The following is a 27,776-nucleotide window of genomic DNA, read 5'->3' on the forward strand; positions in this document are numbered from 1 at the left end:
AGCTAAAATAGGCTCCTGAGTCCAGCCCTTCCTCCCCACACTCCATCTAAAAACCACCACTTAATTAGGATTACTAATTAAGGATTACTTAATTAGGATTACTAATAGTCCTGCTCAGACTTTTCAATAGGAATTTTTTGGGTATGAGAAAATGCTTTTGACTTAATGTTAATGAAAAAACAAGTTGCAAAACTATACATAATATCATATATCTATTCTTTCTATCTATCTATCTATCTATCCATCTATCTGTAACACTTGGCTCCCCCATCAGATTTGCAGATTTAATCCCACATGTCACGGATCTTTCTAGAAAGTAAATGTGGTTTGCAAGAATGCATTTTGCCACCCTGTGCACATTCCTGAGGCAGTATAAATTAGTAGTTAAGACCTAGAGCCTTAGAATCAAAATGAAATTACAATCCTGGCTCCACCTTTTACTCATGTTGGTCCTGGGCAAATGACTCTGAGCCATAATTTCCATGTCTTAAACCTGGGACAGTGATACCTACTGCATGAGACTAGTGTGAGAATTAAATGAGATAGTGTCCCCCAAACACTGGGCACAGAGCTGGTTCTTGGTAACGTGCTCTGAGCTCTAGTGAAGACAATACTTAGTGGCCTGGTCATAAAACATTCTGAGGAGGGGCGCCTGGTGGCTCAGTTGATTAAGCATCTGACTCTTGATCTCCGCTCAGGTCTTGACCTCAGGGTCATGAGTTCAAGATCCGCGTTGGGCTCCGCTTGGAGCCAAAAAAACCATTCTGAGGAGTGGCAGCATTGTTCAGCTGGCTGTGGCCATCCTTCTGATAACTCTTAAGAGAATAGTAATCATTTTGATGAATTTGCTCTCAGCATCTTGTGTTTTCATAAAGCTTGGAATTGTTGACCTGACAGATTGGAATCTAACTTCTGACTGATAAGTGTTTGTAAAGATAACTAAGAAGTCTTTATAAGTTCTGGGTAATTTTATGAAGTAAGTGTGCTGGAATTTTCATATAAACTTATCTCTCCAGGGGGGCACCTGGGTGGCTCAGACGGTTAAGCATCCATCCGGCTCTTGATTTCACCTCAGGTCTTGATCTCAGGGTTGTGAGATCCAGCCCTGCATCGGGCTCCGCGCTCAGTGGGGAGTCTGCTTGTCCCTCTTCCTTCCCCCCTGCCCCTCCCCCTGCTCATGCAACTTATCTCTCCAGGCCAGTGTGCTATCATAATGAGGATGCCTATAAAATAATCTCAGATAATTTTCTTTTATCCAGGTATGATTGACATACAACATTATATTAGTTTCAGGTATACAATATAATGATTCAATATTTATATGTATTGCAAAAGGATCAGCCCAATAAGCCTAGTTATCCATCACCACACTAGGTTCAGATGTTTTTTTCTTGTGATGAGAACTTTTCAGATGTACTCTCTTAGCAACTTTCAACTGTGCGTTACAGTATTATTTACTATAGTTGCCATGCTGTACATTACATCCCTATGACTTACTTGTTTTATAACTGGAAATTTGTACCCTTTGACTCTCTCCACCCATTTTGCCCAACCCCCAAGCCCCAGCTCTGGCAACCACCAATCTGTTCTCTGTGTCTGTGGGCTTGTTTTTTTTTGTTTTTTTTGTTTTAGATTCCATGTATAAGGGAAAATATACAGTATTTGTGTTTCTCCGTCTGATTCACTTAGTGTAGCGCCCTCAGGGGCCATTCATATTTTCACAAATGGCAAGATTGCATTCTTTTTTATGGCTAAATAGTATTCTAGTGTGAATAGATACCATGTTTTCTTTATTTATTCATCCATTGATGGACACTTTGGTTGTTTCCATATCTTGGTTACTGGAAAAAATACTGCCATGAACATAGGGGTGCATATATCTTTTCGAGTTAGTGTTTTTGTTTTCTTTGGCTAAATATACAGAAGTGGAAATGCTGCATCATATGGTATTCTGCTTTTAATTTTTTGAAGAACCTCCATGCTGTTTTCCACAGTGGCTGTACCAATTTACCTTCCCTCCAACAGAGCACAAGGATTCTCTTTCATCCACATCCTTACCAACACTCACTACATTTTGCCTTTTGATACTAGCCATTCTAACAGGCATGAAGTGATATCTCATTGTGGTTTTGATTTGTCACCTTTTGTCTTTATAGTGAAACAGGGAACATTAGAACCCTGGTTTTCCCAGTGATGTATATTAATGAGGTAAGTTCTGGGAGGGAGCCATGGGTATATTTTACTTGTGAAAGCTTGGGGAACTTCCATTTTGATGTCTACTATTGTAGCTATGTAATTTAAGATGTGAGAAAGGGGGAAAGGTGATTTTTAAAAACCTGTTTGTCCTCAGAAGATGTCTGTTTATATGTTTACGTGAGGCTGCCTGAGATTTGTTTGAGATTTGAAAATGACAAAAAATTTTCTTTCTCAAGAACATGTTTTGGGTGAAACTCTTTCTGGACAGCTGGTTGTGTAAGAAACAAAATGCAGAGGTAAATGGAGCAATGGCAGACACTGTTGAAGCAGAATAGCCAACACTCAGATGACCAGTTAAAACCTCCTCCATCTTTGAAACTCTGCCAGTTTGCAAGATGTAATTGGTTTACCATTCACGTCATTGAGCAGGAGGAAAAGAGGGTCAAATTAAAATGATTGGCAACATTACATGAAAGTTTTGTGTAAGGTGGTTAAAGAAATGACTGAATAAAATGTGATACATTCTTATTAATTTTAGTGATATATGGTTGCCTTATCTTTTATCATAGCATAGAGAGTTTTTTTTGTTTTGTTTTTTTACTTTCTGATAAACCAACATATATCACAAATTATAGGACACAGATCCTGTCATAGTTTAAACAAAAAGAATTTCCCTAATGAAATACTTCTTTTTTTCACACTGTACCCCAGAAATTTTATCCCTAAATGTTAGGTATAAATTAAAGTTTTGCAAATAAAAACATTTTCAGAAAGCTCGGAAAACACCTGCTATTCAGAAAGCTCGGAAAACACCTGCTAACACCTGTGATAAATTCTTTTCTGAATCACATGCATTTACTGTATAAATCTCCTCAGTTTCCCCCTTTCTTCTACCCAGTTTTGAGGGGGAACATGCAGGGGTTTTCCCTCTCCGATAAATTCTTGATCGGCTCGCTTCTATTGTTAGCAGCATTTTTTAAAGTTTTTATTATTTTTCTCTGTTCCCTAAAAACAAACAAACAAAACAAACAACAACAACAACAAAACTTGTTCTGCATAGAAAATTCAGTAACAGGGACTGGCAAGAAAAAGGAGAATTAAAATAACTTTCACAAAACCTGGGCCAGACTGACATTGTTCTTATTTTACTCAACAGTATGTTGTTAAATTGTTTCCAATAATAACTTTGTAAAAAATAATTTACACTTTGTAGAACTAACACATGCTCTTTATAGAGCTCTTGGAAAACTAAAAATATGTTTTAAAAGTGAATCACCATACAAATATTGAATCATTATATTGTACACCCAAAACTAATCTGTTTATGTCAATTATACCTCAATTAAAATTTTTAAAAAATATTTAAAAAAACAAATCACTGATAACCTGTCCCTCAGAAACAAGGACAGCTGACATCTGCTTATGTTGCCTCTTAGTATTTTTCTGGTTTTGATATTAGGTAGTTGAGACCATTCCATAGATACGGTTTTATAACCTTTTTTTCATTTGGCATTACATTGGTAGCCACATTTATAAACTTTCGAAGGGTTTGTGATTACCATTCTAAGACAAGGCTTTTATTGTTTCAGAGGGAAAATGTAGGCACTATTTACCAGTTTATAGGATCTATTTGCAATTGCTCCTGAGTCATCATTGTTATTGTTTGTGGAGAAGGACACAAAGCAGGGCTTTTTGGAAATGAGGAAGGATCCTGTTCTGCCAACTTATGTTCATAGTTGTGTTCATATTTGAAGTCCCCTCCAACTCAACCTTTGCTTTGCTTTTTTGTAGAAGACTGTATTGAGTCCAGGGAATTATGGAGTAAAACCTTGTGCTTTTGGTGCCTCCTAGAAAGAACTTGACTTTACTCTAGAAAAAGGAAATATTAGACCTTGAAGTGACCTTGGAGACTGTTCTCCCACCTCCTTTTTCCAGAGAAGGAGACTCTAACACTGATGGATCTTGGCCAGTTATTGGAAGCACCAGCCCTAGAAACCCATCCTCTGCCTCAGTCTAGTGCAGATTCAGCGTAAATTAAGCCCAAAGTTCCATTTGTTGCTCATAATTTTTATGAAATTAAACTCTCCAGACACCTCACCCATTACAATTTAAAGAGATAAGATCTTTGTTCTGCATCCAGAAAGTGTTATTCTAGAACATTTTCTTGGTTATCAATACCCTCTGGAATTCTAGTGAGCCTCAAGACTACTTTAGACACTCTATTGAGACGTCTGGTCTTTTTTTTTTAAAGATTTTATTTATTTATTTGAGAGAGAGAATGAGAGAGAGAGAGCACATGAGAGGGGGGAGGGTCAGAGGCAGAAGCAGACTCCCTGCCGAGCAGGGAGCCTGATGCAGGACTCGATCCCAGGACTCCAGGATCATGACCTGAGCCGAAGGCAGTCGCTTAACCAACTGAGCCACCCAGGCGCCCCAAGACCTCTGGTCTTTTTAAGAAACATTTTTTTTTTAAGATTTTATTTTTAAGTAATCTCTACATCTAATGTGGGGCTCGAACTCAGAACCCAGACACCAAGAGTCACACACTCTACTGACTGAGCCAGCCAGGGCCCCGAGATCTCTGGTCTTGATTACTAGAGATTTAACCAAGACAGTAATTATACTGTCCACATACCATTGTTGGAATATTTCATTCATTCAATCACTGGCATTTATTCAGCAGCTACTGTGTGCAGAGTGCTATTCCTAATGTTGAGGTGACTGAGATATATAAGTCTTGCCTTTGGAAACCTCACGGTCACAAGGAGTCCTACAGATCAACAGACAGTTACAACACAGAGTGCACAGTGATGGGGGGTTTTAGGGAGTGATACAGAAGCCTAGTAAAGGAACCTTTAACAGGCCTGAGTTGGCCAGAGAAAACTTCTGGATGGAAGTTATGCTGAGTTGGATATTAAAGGATGAGTTGGAGTTGTCTGATACAAAAGATGGTATTATTATTTTTTAATACTTTTTCCTTCCTACTTCCAACCTAATTTGAAAGGAAGACATGTTTTCAGGAAAAAAAAAAAAAGATGTTAATGAATAAATGCCCCCCTCTGCTTACTCTAATTTATAAATGAATTTTTGGTATCTTTGGTTTGCTAACAGGAAGACTCACCCAAATTGTGTTTAATGATTTTGAGGAAAGATATAGCAAAAAACTCTATACCCTGAATATTTAGTAATCAGGGGAATACTATTTTCCTGCCTTCCAGAGTGTTCTCATTGATAAAGAGACTGCAGGTCGACTGAAGTCTGTGATTAACACTACTTTGATCATCACCAACATACCGTACATTGTCATGGCCCTGGGTGTGTTCTTTGGTTTGATCTTCACCTGGCTTGCATGCAGAGGACAGGGATCCATGGATGAGGTGAGTGGTGGCTGGAGGAACTTCTCTCTTACTGGGTAACTTTACCTGTGGGAGGTCAACTGTGCTTCGTTGAAGGGCTGTCAACTGGCTCCATCACCCAGTTGATGGAATCCTCAGGGTGGATTCTGAAGGTTTTATGCTGGGCACAGTGATTTCAGGGTTATATTACTACTAAACCAAATGAGAAGCAAGGGGAGTGTGTCAAAGAGGGAGGAGTAATACAATGGTATTGTCCAGGATTTGGGGCTGGCTTGGTGGGCATGGAATCCCTGGGAGTAAGCTTAATGTTTCTGAAAATAACCGGAAAGGAGAGGAAGAATATTTAACAGCTAAACATCTGGCCTTTGGTGTCAGACTGCCTGCATTCAAATCCCAGTTCTGCCACTTAATGGCTGTGCGGCACTAGAAAATGTGCCTCAGTTCTTCATCTCTCATTATCCCACTTTAGGAGTTTTTTTTGAGGATTAGAGGATATAGTAAACAGAAAGCACTTGGCCTGGTGTTAGCATTTCGTAGGAGCTCAGTAAGCATTAGTTATGTGATGAAACAGTTCGAAGATTATAGAGCAAGACAACCAGAGACCTGCTTGGAAGGAATCATAATATATCAGAAGATAGCTGTCACTGAGTCATCACTGCACACGAAATGACTGGCACAAGGAGAGCAGTAACTTCCGTGGAGAGAAGGGAACCCGCCCAAATGGATGGGATAAACAGGGTTAGGTTGGCCTCTCTAAGTGACCAGCCGGCCAACCCAGCCCAACCGTCAATGAGCCTTTCCTGTGGGAGCCCTTCTTAAATTCTCAGCAACGTCCCTTTTTGCAGCAAAGGCTTTCTCCCCACTTCTAGCTGCTTCAACTAAGTGTCTGAGGCAAATGTGAAGGAGGAAATAGGTTGAAACCATCTGAATAGTATTAGCTCCGATTTCCCTGTGTTCTGCATTCTTCCGTGATTTCTCTTAACCTGTGCCCGTCAGGTTAGCGTGAATTAGGCGTGAGGTAATTATTTTGCCATGTCTGTGTACGGCTCTCACTTCCAGTCTGACGTAGCGCAGTCACTGAGATTTTCGTAAGCACAGGTGAGAGCCCAGTAAATGTTACTCCTCGTCCTCCGGTGAACCATCTTTGTGTAGTCACCAAGCAAGCAGCGGCTGAGCACCCACCGCCTCTGAGCACCCACTGCTCTCAGGCAGGAGCCAATGCCGTGGAGTGTGACGAGGGTTACGGTCCGGGTGGGCGCAGGCAAGGGCGCTGCTCTGGAACCGGGGGTGCGGCTGGGAGGGCTGAGAGCGGGCCTCGCGAGAAGGTGAGGCCTGAAGGGCAAAGCGGCGGCAGGCCAAGCCAGAAGAGAGGCCAGTGTGACAGCCGCCCTCCTGTCAGTCTCCCCTCCTTCCGTCTTCCGCCACCACCCTGCCGCCCAGCGTTTCCCATCCTGAGAGAGCTTTCTGAAGTGACTACCTGACTCTGCTGTCCCCTCTCTTCTGAGCCTCAGGGAACCGCAGATGAAAGAGCACCCCTCATACGCACCTAACTGAGGCCCGAGCTCGGTGGAGGAGCCGTGTGAGCTGTCCTGGGCCGGACCCGCCCTGAGGAAACTAGCCGCGTCCTCACAGGCATGTCGCCTGTTGCAGAGAGGAGGGAGGAGACCCCGCGCTGGCTAGTGAGGAGAGCGCTCCGGCAGGAGGTTGAACCACAGACTGACCTGGCTGGCCATTAGGCTTTATAAAATTGTTTTGTTTTCCATGTGTCTAGCAAGTATTTAATAAACTCTTGTATAGTAATTTTTTTGTTGTTGTTATTAGGTGCTGGTAGCTCCAGAATCTTGTGACCACTGTTGTGGTTAAAATGTGTCCGCATCGCTTGTTAACGTTCCTTGGTCTAACCTTATTCAGTATGCTTCAGTCACCAAGCTTGGAGCTCAAAATATATAAATACTATTTTATGTTGTATTCCTCCATTCATTTCACCCCCAAAACAGAAGTAAATAAGAGTTCGGAACCCAAGGTAAAATGGGAGCCTCATTCAATACATCATTAAAATGCATCTAATTTCCTCTTTTAAAAAAGTGATATATTGTATTTCATGCTAATCTTCAGTTCATAATTCCTCCAGGAAAATAATCAGCCTTTTGACTACTTTCAAGCCGGCTGGGAACCCAGCGGGGAAGGGGTGGGTGGGGTGAGGTATGCAGTGGGGCGATACCTGCGAGTTGATTGTGATTAAGCCCCTGAGGATATTTGACTTGTACTTTTGTGAATTGAGAGGATGCACAAATAATGTTGGTGAGGACAAATACAGATATTTCATATGGAGTAGAAGTGAATGCTAGTTATGACATTTGTGGGTAGTTTGGTTTTTTTTTTTTTTAGTCAAAGTGATCTTGATGTGGAAAGGTGCTTCTGGGAGGTGTCATCAGTAACTGATTTTTTCCCCCAGTCACCCTTGCCAAATATGATATTCTATCAGTTACAATATTATTGAGTTGTTCTTTGTAAAATTATTTATGAATATGGGAAATCCATCCCTCCACAGCCTAAATTACACATACATTTCGGGAAGTCTGACTGCACTAACAAGACATTTCTTCAGGCAGTCTTCTTGGGAACTTTGAAATTGTTTTTGTCAGTTGGCTTTCTTTCCTCAGATTTGGTTCCTTCCAGTGTTCTGTGGTTCACTGTCACTCACTGAAGAGAGAAAAATGTGCCCTACGCTTCCTGCGACAATCACCTTGCTGACGGAATGAATGATGGTGTCTTAAAATATTGCACAGAAAATGCTTTAAAGGAAGGTCCCTGGGGACCCAGGAGCAGGGCCGCCTCTCCTCAGAAGACCTCTTGGCTTTTAGTGCAACCTAAATCAGAGGATTAGGAACCATCACATGTCACAAATTCAAGCATATTTAAGAGCATTTTCTTTGTTCTCAAAATTCACTATTCATTTTTGATCAAGAAACCTATATAGTTACCCAGCAAAGTGTACATAGAATTTCTTAACAACTGAATCATCTTACAGGATTTTGTGTTTAAAACTGGAGTTCAGTGTAAGCAAATGAAGAAAAAAAGCCATGGATTTCACAAATACAGCTTTTGATCCCTGTGTGGAGGTAATAAATCCCATTATTTGCCCCAATTTCTTCCTCTCTACACTAAAGCAATATGTGACATGTTCCCTTCTTGAGGGGGCAATTCATTCAACTCTCAACTTCTCTGTGAATGAAGATAGAACTTGTAGATATCCCAAATCACCAAAATGGGAAAAACTAAATTGAAAATATTTTGTCTTCAAGAATGCCAAATATCTAGATTTTTAAATTTATCAATATTTAACTATATAATTGGCACACCTTATTCTTTTGTTTATCCACTTATCCACATGAATAAAACTGATAAACCAGTGCATATTCATTGGTTCATCCTATTATCAGGGTATAGTCATCTGTGAGGAGGAAATTTTTAAATACTACAAATGATTTAACAGCTGATGTACACTTCAGACTGACTCTCACACAGGCAGGGAGACCAAAAACATATTACTGCCATGTGATTCTTAATAGTTATTTCGCTTAACATCCCGTTTGGTATTATCTCTCTGAAAAATCTGTGGCAAGCCCATACACTGCAGTCAAGATTATAGACTGGTTAAGAAGAACGAATGTGCCTATTTGGCTTTAGGGTGAAAATAACAAACTATTCCTCATGCTGATTCTCTTGGAGCCATTATCCTGGAAAGGCCTCCAAAGTCTTTGTGATTGTCATTATCACAGAATATGTGTGTCCTGTACTATGACACTCAATTTAGGGAGAAACCAAAGAGAGAGAGGTGACCTCGCTTCTCTCAGGGAAAATTGAGAGTTGAACACAGGACACAAAATGGGCTTTGCCACTTTTAGCTCAAGGCTTTTCCTACTGGACTTTATTTCCTCATGTTCTAGAAAGATCACTAATGGTCAAGTGGAGCAAGTACTGTACAACTAACCCCTATTGGGGTTTTTACTGAAGGGAGGCTGGTTTTTTTTCTATTTAAATTGCTTGAGATACACATTGTGCAAAAGGTAACCTTCACACTTGGCCCTCTGGGCATTATTTCTGGAATTAATTGCTCGTGGCTATCAAACAGAATACTGACCAGAATGCTCTTCCTGTAGCTTAAATAATTGGTTCATTTCATGTGATTCTTGACCTGTTTATTTCTACCCTTAACGCAATGAAGTATTTCACTAATAAAACTGTTTCTAGGAAATTGCACTGGAAATTGTATGTTATGTCATCAGATGACCAGTCGTCTCTGGTCATCTGAAAGTCGTCGACTTTCATTTGAAAGATGCTCTTTGCCCTCTTGACAGATGCAGGCCTGAGTCGCACCCGTTGGGCCACTTGTGATTTCTGCTCGGCTGTGGTGGCCAGTTCTAGGCAGCCTGACCAGTTGAGCTTGAAGCGGGCCCCACACTGTGTTCCTCTGCCCAGGGCTTTCTCCAGAGCCCTGGGAGCCCCTCAGGAGCACTGGGGGCCAGTAGGCTCAAGTATCGACCCTTAACCAAAGGGGGGCAAGAGCAGGAAGGAACATGTTTACAAGTGACAGAAGGTATTTGCTTGGAGTTCAGAGAGGGAAGAATAGTGGAGATAAGGTTAGAGAGAAATGCAGGGTCCAGATCAACTTGGGTCTTATTAAGCCATGTTAAAGATTTTGGTCTATCTTAAGACCAACAGGAAGTGTTGCAAACTGGATTGAGGGGTCGGGGGAGAAATGGGAGACATGTCAGGCTTGTTCAGAAAGGCCTACTGTAGCTGCAAGGTGAATACATTGGAAGAGTCTACATGGACGCAGGGAGGTCAGTTAGGAGGCTGCCATGTTAGGTGGGTCCCTTTGGGGTCTCCGTTGGCATGCAAGATGGATCTTGTGTGGGTGTCATGCACCAGCCTCCAGGGTGAATTCCACAAAGCTGCATAGCAGGGGTTAAGTCATGGGCTTTATTGGGGAAAATAAAAATGTTCAGAGGTATAGGGCCAGGAAAGCAAGAAAAAAGGCACAGACCCTCCATCCTCCTGTCATCCTATGGAGGCCAGCCAAGGGCCAGAGTACTGTTTGGTCTCACTAAGGAGCACATACCTGCCTTCTAGTCCCCCTTTTTAAGGGGCAAGAGTGAAGAAGCAGTCTTGTCCATGAAGGAATGTACAAGCCACTGAGCAACAGGCAGTTTGGATTTCGGGTGAATGCTTTATAGAAACTGTCTGGGACTGCCAGCTGCCTATTTCCGGAACGTTACAATCTCCATCACTGGGGTAAAGAGGACCCAGGTTCCATGCTTGGGTGCAGCTCCTTCTCCCAGCAGCAGGGCAACCCAGAATGAGGTCACAGTCCGACAGTCCAGCTCACCGCACTGCAAGGGCTCCTGCAATGTCTAGGTACAGGTTGGCAGACCTTTTCTGTAAAGGGCCCAATGAAACAGTTTTGGCTCTGCAAGCCTCTCTTGTCACAACTACTCAGTTTTGCTCTTGTATCATAAAAGCAGTCATGGGCAACATGTAAACAAATGGATGTTTCTGTGTTCCAATAAAACTGTATTTACACAAATACATGACAGTCCATGTTTGGCCATCATTTGCTAATCCCTGGTCTAGGCAAAAGATTATGGTAACTGGAATCAGGGAGATGGCAGTGGAGATGAAGGGTTTTAGAAATGCTTAAGACTTGGAGATGAATATGGGAGAGGGACATGTCATGGAACTCATTCACCCATTCCACAGTATTGAATAAGGTCTGTCACGGGGGCAGACACTCTGCCAGCAGTAGGGATACAACCAGTTAAGAAAAACAAAACAACAAAACAGAGTTCCCTGTCCTCGTGGAGCTTATATTAAATGTGGGAAGCAATAAACAGGTGGTGGTAAGTACTAAGGATATTTAAGAAGCCACAGTGACAGGACTGGAATGTGCTATTTTAGAAAAGGTGGTCAGGGAAGGCTTCCTATGGAAGAAATATTCACCCATTCTTTTTCATCCCCGATCCTTCTCCCCTTCCATCCATTATTTCTGTGATTTCACTCTGCGGGTTCTCCTAGCTCTCTGGCCATGCTCTCAGGCTGTTGAGGGCTGTTCACTTCTTAATACCTGTGCTCAGCTGCAACCTCTTCTCACTTGATAACTCTTCCTGACAATTCCATTGACTCCCTGACTTCAATTACAACCTAAACACTTACAGCTGAAACACGGGTCTGAGTTCAACCTCAGCTGCTCGCGGATATCCTCCGCCAGATTGTCCTCAAATCCAGAAAGCAAAAAAAGGAATTCATTTTTTCTTGTCTTCGTTCCAAATTCCCATTACTGGGGAATGGCATCACAATCCACCCAGTTGTACAAGCCCAAAACCAGGGACTCTTGCTAGACTATTTTCCCTTCCCTCCACATCCCCTCAGTCATCAAGTCCATCTGCTCCTGTCTCCCTTCCCGCTGTCCTCTTCCCTGGGTCAGCACTCTCACTGGGACTCCTGCAATTACCACTATTGGCATGATTTAATTTTTTGAATAGGTAAACCGTTTACATTTTCAAAAAGCATAAAAGGGGTTTATAGCGAAAAGTCTTCCTCCACCCATCTCCCAGATACCCAGTTCATCTTCCCAGAGGCAACTGATGTTACTCACTTTTTTATATATATCTTTCCAGGAATATTTTATACAAGAATGTGTATTATATATTCTAACCCTTTTTTCCATCTCCAAAGTTGTAGCATACCATAGACAGTATTCTAATTGTTTTTTATGTGATACATCTTTGAGATCTTTCTTTTCAGTACATAAAGAGCTTTACTGTTCCCATTTCATGTCTGAATAGTATTCCTTTGTATAAATGCAACTATTTAAGCAAACCCGTTTGTTTCCAGTCACTTGTTATTATACACAACGCTGTAACCAAAAACCTTGTAGTCCATAATTTTGTCCAATCATTTATAAGATAAATTCCTAGAAGTAGCTGGGTCCAAGGATTTGTCATTTTGATAGACACAATGGCTTTTTATTATTTTAATTTTTATTAAAGTATACAAGCACATAGGTTTAAGAATCAAATAATTCTAGAAGATTTATTTTTAAAAAAAAAAGGAACCTAAACAGACACCATTCTCAAAGGCACCTCTGTTAACCCTTTTTTTTTTTTTTTAATTTATCCCCATGACTAGGTAACAGGCTGCTTCGTCTATTTTCATGAGTTTTAGCATTATCCATCGCTCTACAATACGGAGATGAGGATCTGGCCTTCCTACCTGGGCCTCATTACACACTCGTATTCAACCGCACGCACATCTTTCCCAAGGGTCCTCCCTAAGGCAGATTTTAAGGGCTTTCCGACGGCACGCCCCCGCGAACTCGCAGCATTTCCCCACGCTTGTGACGCCCCACACCACGTGAAGCCACTAAGCCCCCGGAAGCTGGCGGGACCGGGGGCGTTCCTGCTCCAAGCCCCGCCCCCTGGGCCTTTCCGGCATTCCGGCCTCTTACGCTAGGCCAGAAAAGAGGCGGAACTCCCAACTCCGAAGGCAGTTTCCCGGCGGGACTGAATAGCCGAGTGCACCGAGTGTCGCGGGAGCGGCGCTTTGGTCCCCTGCTCCCGCGACATGGCCTTCAACTTTGGGGCTCCCTCGGGCACCTCTGGCACCGCTGCAGCCACCGCGGCCCCCGCGGGTGAGTGATCCTTCCGGATCTTCTCCCGGGGAGGAGGGGAGGCCTCCGGTCCACCCCTCGGTCCGAGATTCTCCAGTTCGGGGATCCGGGGGCGGGGGGGCGGGCGGGGATCTCCTGGCTGCTTGGGGATTTTAGGTGCTTCGGAAAAGGGCGGGCGGCGGCAAAGCGGGCCCAGGCGGCTCCTGAGGAGGCCGCGGGGGAATTCGAGGCCCAGCCTGTGGCTCTCATGCTGTGCGTGGGTCCCCGCAGGGCCCTGTCCTCCTGGGGGTCGCTTCCCGCCGCCGGGGAGCCCTTCTCAGAGAGACTGGAGAGCGGCTCCTCTTTCCCATTGCGGGAGACCCGCCCTGCCCTCCTCACCTCAGCCTCCGGCACCCGCGGGAACGCTTGCTCGGCTCCCTCTGCTGGGCTCGGCGAGGTTAGGGCTGGGGAGCCGCGGGCCCTGCCTTGCGGCTCCTTCGGTGCTGGCCCTTTGGTTCTTGCCGCGGGGACTTGACGCTCCTGCTCCTCTCTCCTGTCCCTACCTCCGCTTTCTTAACTCGTTTGGAGCTAAGTCAAGGTTTGTCTTTGTTCCCTTCTGTAAAACCTGCTGACTCTTCTAATCCTTATCTTGCTTTCTTTTTCTTTTCTTTCCCCTCTCCCGTTTTAAAATTTTGTTTCTTTGCCTACACGCCTATCAGGATTTGGTGGGCTTGAGACTGCCAACTCCACCGCCAGTGGGTTTAATTTTGGGGGTTTCGGATTAACTGCTAATCCTGCAGTGAACTTTAATATTGGGAATTTCGGTGTTTCTACTACCTCGGCGACTCCGTTCAATTTTGGTAACAGTCTGGCAAGTGCAGGTAGATACTGCGGGTCGTATGTGTAACGAATGTTGGGAGCTGGAGTCCAAGAATATTTTGTGGTTCCTAGTTTTGGAAAGAACAGCGACTTGTCTAATGAAGAAGGGAAATTCATTTTCTAGTGTCGAATCAAAAACATTTGTATCCAGTTTTGACTGTCTTAAAAGATTTGGTATTAAGAAGTCTTGCAAGTTATAACGTTCCTTTGTTAAACTTGTATTTGATTGAACAGACTATACCTTCCAAGTGATAAGAATTTGGAATGGATTATTATTTTGAGTAGAATATGTTTTCCAAATTGTTACGTATCTCTTCCAAAATAGAAGCTCAGCAGTCAGGCCCATTTCTCTGGGATTCTTGGACTCCTGCAGTCATATTTTTTTTTTTTTCATTTTTCCTGCATCTTTCATTGGAATTTCATTTGACTGTCCTTGTGTTTCCCAAAAGAAACAAGTCTTATACGAACAGCAGTATCCTGTCTTGTTTTTTTAAGGTGTATAACAACAATAATGTATTTCTTTGATCCACTCAGCAGATTAGGATACATTTCTATAAGGTATGTAATTATAGAAAGAGCCCCCGATTTTTTGCTGGATTTTTTGAGATATGAGCAGAGCAATTTTATTGTCAGATAGTATTGAGTTCTAGTAGGTAGGCTAGACATCTTTGCATTAAAAAAAATAATGAAGATTTTAGTATCTATATAGGTTGAAGCTTATTGGAAATTTGCAAAACAAACTATGATGTGTATATATGTGTATATAAATTTAAAATAGGTCTGTGTGTACTTCTTATAGTTATCCTATAGAAAAGTCTTGTTCCTCTGCTGCTCGTATATGAATTTATTGTCCATATTCTCTTACATTATGCCACTTCTGCCCATGCCAATTATATGCATTTGGTAAACATTATTTATTCCCTAAAATTTATTTGGGTATTTGTGCAGTATTTGTTACTGCAGTGCAAATATCACCTTGGCATCTGATTTGAAACGTTTTGAAGAATACTTGAAACCTTGGATTCCAAAGATAAAGCTGTCCGTTATCGTTAAGGTATATTTTAAGTGATCATGTATCACTGTCATTGGTATGTTTATTATTCCCTGTTTGCTTAAAATTGGCAGTGGGTAAAACAACATTATTTTGAAATTTGTGTTTCCGAACAAAGCCACCCAGCTTGTAATTCAACAACAATAAATAAACCTGTTGGTATTTGCTTGATTTCATGTTCATTTGGAGTTATCATTGTTAAGTATTGAGTTGTGATAATATAACTGTATTTTAACCACGTTTATATATGTTCATTAACTGAGACTTCAGCAAAGGGATGATAGAAATTCTTGTTTATTTTGTATCTTTGCAGAGCCACTATTACTAATAAACATTTTTGGTATTAGGAAGCATGATAAGATACTAATATTGTGTAGCCAATTCAGAATATATCAATAGTTTTTCTGTAGGAGCGAAGAATAATGAAAAAGACTGAGAACAATGTTCTATACTTTTAGGTGATTTTTTTAATCAAAATGTTTACGGTTTCCAATACTGCAAATAGAACCTACAAGAAAATAGAGTATTTGGTTATGGCTACAACATGCAGTCTATTCTTAAGTAATTTTCCAAATCAAAATTATATGATGAATATCAGAGGGTTGGGGTTTTTTCCTTCTTGTATCTTTTATGTAACATGAATCTGTCTCTTATACTAGAAATATATGAGATTAAAAGTTAGAATTGCAAAAAACTGTGGCATAACTCAGCACTAATGGTTCAAATATTTTTCTTAAAAGTCTTCTTGGCACCACATTGGTAATCAGGTAAAAACTGACAATAAGAAAAAAAAATATATTAGATTGGCTATATTCCATCCCATTCATATGTCAAGTTACATATGTTTAAGATGAGTTTCATTTCTAAACTTAACCTAAAAATGAAATTTGTAAATCTGTCAGTTGCCAGACTAGTGCAGAAAGCTGTGCTAGTTCTGCTCTCCTTCCTTGCTATTGCCTTCCACTTGTGGGGTTTTTTTTTTTCCCCTTACCTCTTCCTTCAAGAAACACATTCTTGTTGTAGGGAGTTCATTATGTTTCCTTTGAAAAGTTCCTAAGTTTTCATGAAGGCTAAGTAGAAACATAAGCTAAAAGAGAATGTAAGGTAATTCACCGAAGCCAAAGTTGCAAACTGACACCACAGTCTGCCAGTATGATCTGTTTGACACACTGTTTTAAAAACATTTGAATTTTTTGCCAAAAAAAAAAAAAGTGAATTAGGGTTTAAAATTCTGTAAATTTCACGTAGAAAATCTAGATCTAATGTTTCTCTTGGGAAAAATAGGAATATACAACACTACTAAACTACCATTCTCCCGTAGCAGTAACCTGCTGGAATTTAGAAACTGCTGCCACTTTTAAAAACTATTCATGTTGTCTGTTTCACTTATTAATGTTCTCAGCCTAAATCTTGTAGGCATTTGAATTTGCAACTCCTACTCCAGAAAGTAAATGCATAATCATTTTAGAGTTTGTTAAGCATGGTAATAGGCTTAACATGTTTTATCACCTGTAACTGTTAATCAGCCCTTTAGTTGAAGGGTATATATTGCATTGTGGTATTTCTATTTTAAATACTTAGTCACTTATTTCTTGCAACATTGACTTCTTGATTAGTAGTATAGTTTAAAAAATTGAAGTTGAAAGTAGAGAAAGGAAAAATTAGATCAAAATATTTTGTCTTTTTACGTGGCAATGATAAAATAATTTGAAAAAGAAATTACTTATGTATACAAAAGATTCTTCCTTTCTATTTATCCTTTTTAAATTAGGTGGGTTTGGAGGATTTGGGACAACATCTACAACAGCAGGTTCTGCATTCAGCTTTTCTGCTCCAGCTAACACAGGCACTACTGGTAAGAGGATATCTTAAGTCATTTGTAGAAGTGAATGAGCTAGAGATCAGATTTTTTTTTTTTTAACTTAGGCAATTTACATTTTTCCTTTAAAGGACTCTTCGGTGGTACTCAGAACAAAGGTTTTGGCTTTGGTACTGGTTTTGGCACAACAACTGGAAGTAGTACTGGTTTAGGTACTGGTTTGGGAACTGGACTGGGATTTGGAGGATTTAATACACAGCAGCAGCAACAGCAAACTAGTAAGTATAAGAGGCCTTCATCTTACTTCAAATATAAAACTGTAACATATAGCTAACATTGAGTGCACTGTTCAAAACACTTTAATGGATCTCTTTTTTTGAAGATTTATCAATATTATGTTCCACAAGACTCCAAAAGCTAATTCTCATGTTTATATATGATGATAGCAACTGGGGAGAAGAGTGATTGGCAGGATCAGGATTATAAAGTCTCTGTGTGTAATAGCATTCCATTTAAATTTTCCTTGTTGCTAAAAGTAACACAAAAAAGAAAACTGCACAAAAGTACACCCTAATGAATTATATCAAGGTGAACACCCTTGTAACCACTGCCTATGTCAGGAGGTGGTCTCTGGCCAGCCACTTGAGAAGCCCTCCACATTGTGCTCACAGTCACTTCCCTATCAGAGGAACTATAGTCCTCTTTCATGGTGATCTGTTCTTTACTTTATAGTTCTGTCATGTAAGTGTGTAAGCATTATTGTTTAGTTTTATTTGTCTTAAAGCTTTGTAAGTTCCCCTCTTAGCCCTCTTTTTTTTTTGTTTGTTTTTCCAGTTTGTTAAAGAAATGAGATACTTGTCATACAGAATTTTTCAAGTCAGGACTTTACTGGATTGTATTCCTGTGGTATAGTTTAACGTATTTCGTTGTCTTCTCTGTCTCTTGTAAATTGGGTTGGATGTAGGTACCTATTTATGTTGATAGTTCAGTTTTTTGTTGGGTTGCAAGACTATAGGTCGTATTGCATTCTTTATCAAGAGGTATATAATGTCAGTCATGTCTATTCTTTGTCGTGTTAGCAGCAGCCATTGGTGATCATTACTTCGATCCATTAATTTATCAGGAGTTGCAAAATGGTATTATTCCGACTCTGTGACTTTTTTTCCATGTATTTGTTGGAATACTTTTATAAAGAGAAACTTTATCTACTATTTGGTGATTCTTTCCATATTTATAATTAGTTTTCAAAATAAAGAGTTGGTTCTCTATGATTCTCCAAAGGAGACCAATTAATTTTTATTTAATGTTAGGAACTTAAGTATTTCAGCTATTTGGTATTTTTTTAATCTTTTGCAGTTATTATCCTTATTGATACTTAAATTGTTCCATTTTTGGCCAAAGATACAAGCCTCTTCAGGTTGGCTTCCAAGTCCTTTGACACAAGCTTAGAATTAGTCTTTGATAGCTTCCTTACTAGCTGATATGGCAGTATGCTCCAGGGTTATCTTGTATGGATTAATTTATTTAATTCTCACAAGAACTCTATGAAATAGTACTCTTCTTATCTCCATTTTATAGGTGAAGAGAGGAAACTGAGAGATTGTGACTCTTCCATAGACCTCCCAAGATGTAGGATAGAAACATAAATTCAAGTTCTTTGACTTCCTATGTAATGCTCTTTTCACTTTTCCAGTCTGCTACCTCTTAAAATCACTTTCATTTCATTGTTCTGAGGTAACTTGATTGATTGGCTAAAATTCATCCTACTCAGTTATTGAAGATTATTAAACATGAATTTCAAGAATTGTCTGGCCAACAGGACAAAGAAAATAGAATAGTAGTCTCAATTCTTCTTTCTAGTATTTCAGTCATTTCTCTTTGTTGGAAATCCAAGTACTTTAGGAGAAGAAGGGGAAAGTGAACTTTCTTTTTTGTTTCTTGAAATAAAGTCTCTCCAATTCTCGGGTATCATAGTTACACTTACTTTCATTAGGAAAAATGGGAAATTGAATTTGGTTTTATTCATTTGCAGAATAAAGGGGCTTATTCAGTTATTAGCATCCACTTACTGACTGTATGTTGTATGTCAGGCATTGGTGATATAAGGTTGAAAGCCACAATTTCCTGCTAATAGCCTACAAGGAGACAGAATAACAAATATTTAATTAGAATAATAAACATCTAGTTATACAGAATACATATGTAATGTGAAAGCACTAAAATGAACCCCTACAAGGTGTTGTGGAATACAAAAGAAGAGCTGAATCTTGAAAGAATTAGTTGGATAAATTCAGAAGAGGGTATTCCAAGTAGAGGGGATAACTGATAAAAGCATCATTGCATGGCATATCATAATGAATTTGGGACCTGCTGCCGTAAGGAGTTTTGAGTTTAATCTGCAAAGATTATGGAACTGTTGCCTTATTTTTAAAACCCCTGCTTGTATGAGATGCTTGCTGTCTGGTAATACTGTTGGTGATACGTCTAATCTCAGCTGCTGACTTCCTGGACAGTACCTCTTATTCATTGAAAACTTTGGCAACTGGCTGTTAGTCTTCCTTTTCTTTTCAACTTCTATCTGTCTGGGTTATTTAAACATCACGTGGCTATATATTCAAACAGCCATGCCATCTACCTTTTATTCCAAAAACCTCTTCCATTTCTCTTAAACAATTCTTACCCTGGACCTTGGCAACATCTGAAAATGTTCTAATTTCAAAATCACTGGTGTGAACATCCCACAACCTATTGTTCTTTTAGCCTGCCTTTTTAAATACTTCAAATATAGCTGTTCCTAGACCTCATTAGGTCTTTAGATCAGTGATATTTTCATTTAGACCATTTTCCGTTCTTCCATCAGCTCCTCCTTGTCTTCACTAACCTCTCTAATTAGCTTAGATTCCATGTCCTTCCATTTCAGTCACTGGTTGCCAAATGCTAAACTTTGTCATTGTATCATGTGCCTGAGGGGGTAAAAAATCCCAAGCGGGTGAAAGCCCAACTGTCTCTCCGGATACTGCTTGAGAAAAATCACACAGTACAAAAGATTGAATAGTACCTCTAAATTCTTAATCACTGACTTAAGTTGGGGCCTCAACATTGCCTGGTAATCCTTAGAAGTTTATTTAATTTATTCTCCCACCTTCTGTAACACTTAAACCTTTATTCTCTTCAAATCTCAGATTTCTCTATTCTTATTTTTAGCAGATGGCCTTGATCTCCACTTCAGAAAGAAAATAAAATCCCTCATTGCAGTTCCTTCAGTTTCCCACTACCAGATCTGTTTATCTTCCTCCCTCTATACTCATCCTTTTCCCTTTTCACCTGTGCTCTGGATCTCATTCTTCCAAGCGACCCTTCTACTGTTGATTATTCTTTCCAGCAACACCCCTCTCCCCAAAATAGTCTTCAAGTTCTCTCCCCAAAGATCCTTCTTATCCACATTTAAACAACCTGAAGTTTCTTTTTTCTTAAAACAGTAACCACAAAACAACTTTAATCTCACATCACATCTTCATAAACTACATGAAATAGTTATGGAAAAGGGGATCCCCTTTTGTTGTCTTCTCTTACCTCTTAGCCCACAGTGATCTGGATTCTGTTTTCTTAAACAGTTAAGATCATTAATCCTCTCAAATCCAATGAATACTTACTTTCTACTTAAATGAAAAATTTAACACACAAAAATAAGAGTAAAACGACCCCATAGTCTACTGAATAGATTCAGCAAGTCAGAATTTGCCATACTTGTTTTATCTCTCTCCTTGGCTCCCCCCCTTTTTTTTTTTGATTGCTGAAGTATTTTATTTTATTTTATTTTATTTTATTTATTTATTTTTTTATTTATTCATGAGAGACAGAGGCAGAGGGAGAAGCAGGCTCCCCGTGGAGCAGGGAGCCCGATGCGGGACTCGATCCCAGGACCCTGGGATCATGACCTGAGCCGAAGGCAGACGCTTAACCGACTGAGCCACCCAGGCGTCCCTGCTGAAGTATTTTAAAGCAAATCCCAAACATGTCCTTTCACCCTCACTTTACTGTGCTTCTCTCTTTAAAAACATGGACTTCATTCCAATTCACCATTAATAATTCCTTGGTATCATCTAATACCTAGTCCTTAATCACATTTCCCCATATGTTTCATTAAGGCTGGTTTATTCAAATCATGATCCACACAAGATCCCCGCATTCATTTTCTTGTTATCATATCTCAAGTTCTTTTTTTTTTTTTTTCTTAGAATGAGAAAGCGTGTCGGGGGTGAGGGAGGGAGAGGGTGAGAGAGAATCTTAAGCAGGCTCCACACCCAGTGTGGAGCCCGATGCAGAGCTCACAACCCTGAGATCATGACCTGAGACGAAATCAAGAGTCGGACACAACCAACTGAGCCACCCAGGCACCCCTCAAGTTTCTTTTTAGTATAGAGAGTTCCCCACTCCTTTTTTCCCCCCTCAAGAATTGTTGGAGAGACTGGGCCAGTTGTCCTGTGAAATGTCCCCAATTGGAGATTTGTTTGCTTGTAGTATCATTTAACTTTATCCCCCATTTTTCTGGTAAATGAAGTTAGCTTTAGGTACTTTAGATTCAAGTTTGACTTTTTGCCATGGATACTTTGCCAATTGTGCAGTGTACTTCATACTGCATCACATTAGAAGGTGTATCCCTCTTTTGGTGATGCTGAGATTGATCAGTGGGTTCGGGGGGGGGGGTGACAGCCAATCTGTCTTATAAAGTTCCCCATCAGTCTTTAACTTAATGGTTTCATTCATTGATGATCATTGCCTCAGTCAGTTATTTTATTAGGAGTTGCAAAATGGTGATTTCCTAACTCTGCCCTCCCTTCCACACTAAAACTATTCTGTAAAAGAAGTTTTTTTTTTTTATTAAAGATTTTATTTATTTATTTGACAGAGAGAGACACAGCGAGAGAGGGAACACAAGCAGGGGGAGTGGGAGAGGGAGAAGCAGGCCCCCCGCGGAGCAGGGAGCCTGATGCGGGGCCCGATCCCAGGACCCCGGGATCACGACCCGAGCTGAAGGCAGACGCCCAACGACTGAGCCACCCAGGCGCCCCTAAACATTACATATTTATTTTAAAAGGAAGATTTGTGGGGCGCCTGGGTGGCTCAGTCGTTAAGCGCCTGCCTTCGGCTCAGGTCATGATCCCAGCGTTCTGGGATCGAGCCCCGCATCGGGCTCCCCGCTCGGCGGGAAGCCTGCCTCTACCCCCTCCACTCCCCCTGCCTGTGCTCCTCTCTCACTGTGTCTCTCTCTGTCAAATAAAGAAATAAAATCTTTAAAAAAAAAAAAAATAAAAAAAGGAAGATTTGTATTACTGCTATAAATTTTGGAAAGCCAGTATCATCTATAAAGACAGGATAACTGAAATTAAGCACACAGAAAATGTAATAGTGTTAATAGATTCTAGCTAATACTTTTGCCTTAAGCTTTGAGCCTTAGACTTCTGCTTTCCTTTGGTAAAATGTGAGATAAGCAGGTGTTGTGAGTCATTAAAGGCAGACTAGTACCAAACTGAGACTTTTAAAATATATTATCAGATAATTAAAAGATAACTTCTTGTTATGTGAATTAGTCTATTTAGTGGCTCAACTGTTGCCTGACAGCTATAATTTCATGTACTGGGGATACTTACTTAATCTCCCACTTTGGAGATACTGATCTGATCTAACAACTTTACCTTTTCTGTTGGAGAAATTGTAGCACAGAGAAGTTAAGTGACTTACCCAAAGCTACACGGCCTGCTAAAGCTTTTAGCTTAGAATCCTAATGATTAGTTCATTTGTTGTTCTTTTTACTATTTCTTTGTAGTAAGAGAAGGAAAAGTGATTAAGTTGATATTGATAAAACAATGATATAATGATGCTTTTTGCTTACTTTGTGTCCTCCAGTTTGTATTTATTACACACATGTAATAGTAATAAAGGTTTAAAAACCAATTCTGCAACTTCACAAACTTTACTTTTCCGTATCATATCCATATGCATTTTTTTTTTATGTGGGTCTAATATGAATCCAACTAGTGTACTGGTAATGGAATTACTTGTATTAAGATAATCATTAGAAAAGTTTAACATTATAAGGATTGCCCTCGTATATTAGTTTCCTAATGTTGCCCTAACAAAGTATCACAGACTTAGTATATTAAAACAATACAAATTTATTATCCTATAGTTCTGGAGATCAGAAATTCAGAAATGGGTTTCAGTGGGCTAACATCAGGGTGTTGGCAGGGCCATGTTACTTCTTGAGGCTCTAAGGGAGAATCCATTCCCTGGCCTTATCCAGCTTTTAGTCTCTCTCCCCGCATTTTCTGGCTTGTAGCCAGCCCCTTCCTTCGTCTTCACATCTCACTTTGACTCTGACTTCCCGTTTCCCTCCTCAGGACCTTTATGATTGTGTTGAGCTCACTTAGTGATAATCCAGGATAGTCTGAACTCAATCTCTTAATTTCATCACATCTACAAAGTTTCTTCTGCTGTGTAAAGTAACATATTTACAGGTTCTGGGGATAGGATGTGGACATGATGGGGGGAAGGGGCATTATTCGGCCTACCATACCTAGGATCTGAATTGACGGATTCTTTTTTTTTTTTTAAATACTAACTACGGGGTACATTTCTAGCATTAGGTGGTCTCTTCAGTCAGCCCACACAAGCTCCTACACAGTCCAGCCAACTGATAAATACTGCAAGTGCTCTTTCTGCTCCAACGCTGTTGGGAGATGAGAGGGACGCTATTTTAGCAAAATGGAATCAGCTGCAGGCCTTTTGGGGCACAGGAAAAGGATATTTCAACAATAACATTCCACCAGTGGAATTCACACAAGAAAATCCCTTTTGCCGATTTAAGGTATTAGTATTTCTTTTGATCCTCACTTGAAGAGTGTGTGTAAGAGAGAATGTGATATTTGGATTAAAATAAGACGAAGGAAACAATTGCTTGGTCTTTAGTACTCCTTGAATATGATACAATTATACTTTTGTTTTAAAGATACAGAAGTTATTAAATTGAAGTGATTTCTTACATATATGTGATTGAAGGTGACCAGAGTATGAATGAAGGAAGGTATGATCAGAATGTAATTTAAAACTGAGGAAAAAATGTTAACAAAAGGTGAGTGGTCTGCTTGGCATCTATAAAGTGGAGACCCAAAACTAAATTTGGTGATACTCATGTAACATTGTCCAGGAATGTATACCCCAGCCAGCAGACGGACTGTATGTGCTGTTTGGCATGTATAATTCTGTTGTCAACTATTATAACTGGATGCTAAAGCCATTAAAACAGTATAATCTTTTTCTTTCTCATTCCATGCCTACCAAACAACCTTCTCATTTGAATTTGGCTTCTCAGAGATTGTCTTATCAGCCAGTGAGAGTACTGAGATCAATTCGATGGCATATTTTTAATAACTAATGTATTGCAATCCAGTTTATACTTCAGCTACTTTTTTTTTTTAAGACGTATTTAATAATTTTCTAGAGAGAGTGCATGTGTGCGGGGGGCAGAGGGAACGAGAGAATCCCAAGCAGATTCTCCGAGTATGGTGGAGCCTGACTTGGGGCTGGATCCCACGACCCTAAGATCCTGACCTGAGCCAAAACCAGGAGTCAGACACTCAACCAACTGAGCCACCTAGGCACCCCAGCCACATTTCAGTGGCAAAAAAAACAACAACACTTTTTGTTGCCTGTGTCAGTCTCTAATCAATATGTATGTAAGCTTGTGTTTGGAGCTGCAAGGCTGAGGATCAGACCCTTCTCAACATGGTTAAACAACAAAAAGTGACTAGCTTATCTTACTAAAGAACATCTATCTCATCACTCTAATAAAAAGAATTTTTAAGTGTTGAAATTTTATGCTTTTGTTTAGTGACTAAGAGCTATACAGTGGACATAGATTGAATAGAACTTTTTTTTTAAGTTGATATATAACATACATATGATAAAATGAGAACTAGAATTCTTTTTTAAAAGGTGGATTATTGGGCTCCTGGGTAGCTCAGTTAGTTAAGCATCTGACTCTTGATTTTGGCTCAGGTCATGATCTTAGAGTCGTGGGATCCAACCTTGTATAGGGCTCTTTGCTCAGTGGGGAGTCTGCTGGAGATTCCCTCTGTCCTTCTCCCCTTACCCCTCCCCCCCAAAATAAATCTTTTTTAAAAAGTTGCATTATAAGTGGTGACAAAAGAAAAGGCTTCTGTCTAAAAGAGTAATTCCTTAGAAATTTGTCATATTTAATATTATGTTAAAAACTAACATGCTTTGTAAAGTTTTATATTACATGGAACCATAAAATGATGTAGACATTATAGTATTGTAAGTTTGACAGTGTTATTCTACTTTAAAAGTATTTATATTTAGAAAAAAGTATAGTAATCATATCTTTGTATATCTAAAACTTAGTTTAACATTCTGTAAGTCAGTATAGTAAAATAAATTAGGTCCTGGTCCATGACTTTTGCAGTCATTTTTATAATGACATGCAGAATTGTTTCATCAGAGTTCAGAAACACCCAACAATAATGAATATCAAAGTTTTTTAGAGGAGAAGGCTATTTGGTTACTCTGTTGAAGAGAAAATTTTAATTTCACTGTAAGTTTATATTATTCTTGGGTAAAGTAGTTTCTCTTTATACTTGTGATGACCTAGGGCACAGAGTGGTGGGAAGAATAATTATTTCCTTCATTAGCAGACATTAAGCTGTTTTCCTTGTTTTAGCAGATATTTAACGTATTATTATTAAACATCTGATGTAAAATCTGTACATAGTTTTGATATTGTTTTTGTCATTCTACAGGCAGTAGGATATAGTTGTATGCCCAATAATAAAGATGAAGATGGGCTAGTGGTTTTAGTTTTCAACAAAAAAGAAACAGATATTCGAAGCCAACAACAGCAGTTGGTAGAATCATTACATAAAGTTTTGGGAGGAAACCAGACCCTTACTGTAAATGTAGAGGGTATTAAAACATTGCCAGATGATCAGTAAGTATACATTAAATACACCATTTATTTCTGTGCACCTTGGTCTAAAGAGAGTGATCCAATAGCGTTTTTGTTGATAAAGCACAAATTAAATCTTAGAATGTTATTACTCAGCTAGTGGTTATTCAGTATTTATAACATTTGTTTAAAAGCATTTTTCTTAATCTTGGAGTTATTTTATTTTATATTTATTTATTTTTCAGAGGCGGGAGGGACAGAGTGAGGTGGGGAGAGAGAATTTTGCAGGCTCCACGCCCAGTGCGGAGGCCAGATGCGGGGCTTGATCTCACAACCCTGAGATCATGAACTGAAATCAAAGAGTCGGACATTTAACTGAGCCACCCAGGCGCCCCTTAATCTTGGAGTTCTTAACTTACCAGATGCTAATAATTCCTTAGATTTTTCATTCAGAAACAGGAAGAAATGTTAATCATGGCTGTGTGTGCAAATCAAAGGCCACAAAGACGTTATTGGAAAGTTTTAACTGGTTACTGTTCATGCTCATTCATGGATAATAACTATGACTCATTTACTTCTTATGTCTTCTGTATAATTTTCATACTTAGTGGCAAAAGCATTTACTTTGGGATATGCTGGGTTAGAAGAATTATTATTAGTGAGGTATAATAACTGAGATCAGATAAGCTTCAACAGAATCTCCAAAGTACTTCTCAGTTCTGGAAAAGATAGTAACATTTACATAGGACTTTGCAGCGAAGCAAACCTTTTACAAATATTATATGTCTGTCTCATTTTATCATTCAAGTTGATTTACAAGTGAACATAAAGTAAGGGTTCCTTATTTTCCAAGATTTAAGAGAATACTATTTTCTAAAACAACAATTTCTGTATTCAGCTAGCATCTTTCTAAAATCACATGCTGCACTGATAAGAGTTGTAGCTATGAGTTGTGTGCTCTTTTATAACTTGGTTATTTTTCCCCCAGGACAGAAGTTGTCATTTATGTTGTTGAGCGTTCTCCAAATGGTACTTCAAGAAGAGTTCCAGCTACAACACTGTATGCCCATTTTGAACAAACTAATATAAAAACACAGTTGCAGCAACTTGGTGTAACCCTTTCTATGACTAGAACTGAACTTTCTCCTGCACAAATCAAACAACTTTTACAGAATCCTCCTGCTGGTATGTTTTTAGTCACAGAGTTGAGGAAATGAAAGATTTAGAAATATATATGCTTCCTCTATTTTGGGAGGTATTAGTTGGTTATTAATAAAACTAGTGTCTATCATGTCTGCTAATTTGGGACAAAGTTTTGAATGTTTTCATTGCATTTAGCTTTTTTTATTCTATAGCTAATATGCTTGTTAGAAATGTTGGGAAATGACAAACTAAAGAAAAATAATCCATAATCCATCTACCCAAAGGTAATTCACTTTTAATATTTTTATTTTTTTCTAACTTGTGCTGAGCATTCAAGTAAAACCTAAATAAATGTGTTCTCACCAAAAAAGATTGTAAATGGCATAACTAGATTGACTGTATTACAGATCCTCTTTATCTCTTTTCCACAGAAATAGCTACTACTAATAATTTATTATACTCTATTAGTCCCTTATCTGTGATTTTAATATGGCATATGTACATGGAAATCCTTAAAAGGATTTTGCATTGTACGTTTACTGCAACTTGCCTTTTCTTTTCTTTTTTTTTTTAAAGATTTTATTTGACAGAGCTAGTGAGAGCAGGAACACAAGCAGGGGGAGTGGGAGAGGGAGAAGCAGGCCTCCCGCTGAGCAGGGAGCCCAATGTGGGGCTCGATCCCAGGACCCTGGGATCATGACCTGAGCCGAAGGCAG

The 27,776-nt window shown here is 39.6% G+C and overlaps 2 protein-coding genes and 1 long non-coding RNA gene across 4 annotated transcripts in view; 2 read left to right on the plus strand and 1 right to left on the minus strand.

The window, feature by feature from the left end:
• Window positions 1-7,352, plus strand: part of SCARB2 (scavenger receptor class B member 2) — a 71,942-nt gene extending 64,590 nt beyond the window's left edge. Inside the window, exons 10-12 of the mRNA XM_081813146.1 lie at window positions 2,157-2,208; window positions 5,415-5,573; window positions 7,064-7,352. Coding sequence (XP_081669272.1) covers window positions 2,157-2,208; window positions 5,415-5,573; window positions 7,064-7,102 — 250 coding nt within the window. The 3' untranslated portion in view covers window positions 7,103-7,352. The remainder of the gene's footprint in view (window positions 1-2,156; window positions 2,209-5,414; window positions 5,574-7,063) is intronic.
• A 5,726-nt stretch (window positions 7,353-13,078) lies between these two features.
• The window catches only part of NUP54 (nucleoporin 54), a 31,368-nt gene continuing 16,670 nt past the window's right edge, over window positions 13,079-27,776 (plus strand). The window contains exons 1-6 of one of the 2 annotated variants that reach the window (XM_081812956.1): window positions 13,079-13,245; window positions 16,905-16,988; window positions 17,084-17,230; window positions 23,594-23,820; window positions 25,772-25,959; window positions 26,906-27,102. In XM_081812956.1, the coding sequence (XP_081669082.1) occupies window positions 13,179-13,245; window positions 16,905-16,988; window positions 17,084-17,230; window positions 23,594-23,820; window positions 25,772-25,959; window positions 26,906-27,102 (910 nt within the window). In that variant the 5' untranslated portion in view covers window positions 13,079-13,178. The remainder of the gene's footprint in view (window positions 13,246-16,904; window positions 16,989-17,083; window positions 17,231-23,593; window positions 23,821-25,771; window positions 25,960-26,905; window positions 27,103-27,776) is intronic. The other variant, XM_006744032.3, reaches the window with a different exon arrangement.
• The window catches only part of LOC145720280 (uncharacterized), a 32,362-nt gene continuing 22,403 nt past the window's right edge, over window positions 17,818-27,776 (minus strand). Inside the window, exon 2 of the long non-coding RNA XR_014143190.1 lies at window positions 17,818-19,087. This is a non-coding gene — a long non-coding RNA (uncharacterized LOC145720280). The remainder of the gene's footprint in view (window positions 19,088-27,776) is intronic.

Source organism: Leptonychotes weddellii, chromosome 2 (genome assembly GCF_054177405.1).
Source record: "Leptonychotes weddellii isolate Sample4059 chromosome 2, ASM5417740v2, whole genome shotgun sequence".
In the NCBI taxonomy this organism is placed as follows: Eukaryota; Metazoa; Chordata; class Mammalia; order Carnivora; family Phocidae; genus Leptonychotes; species Leptonychotes weddellii.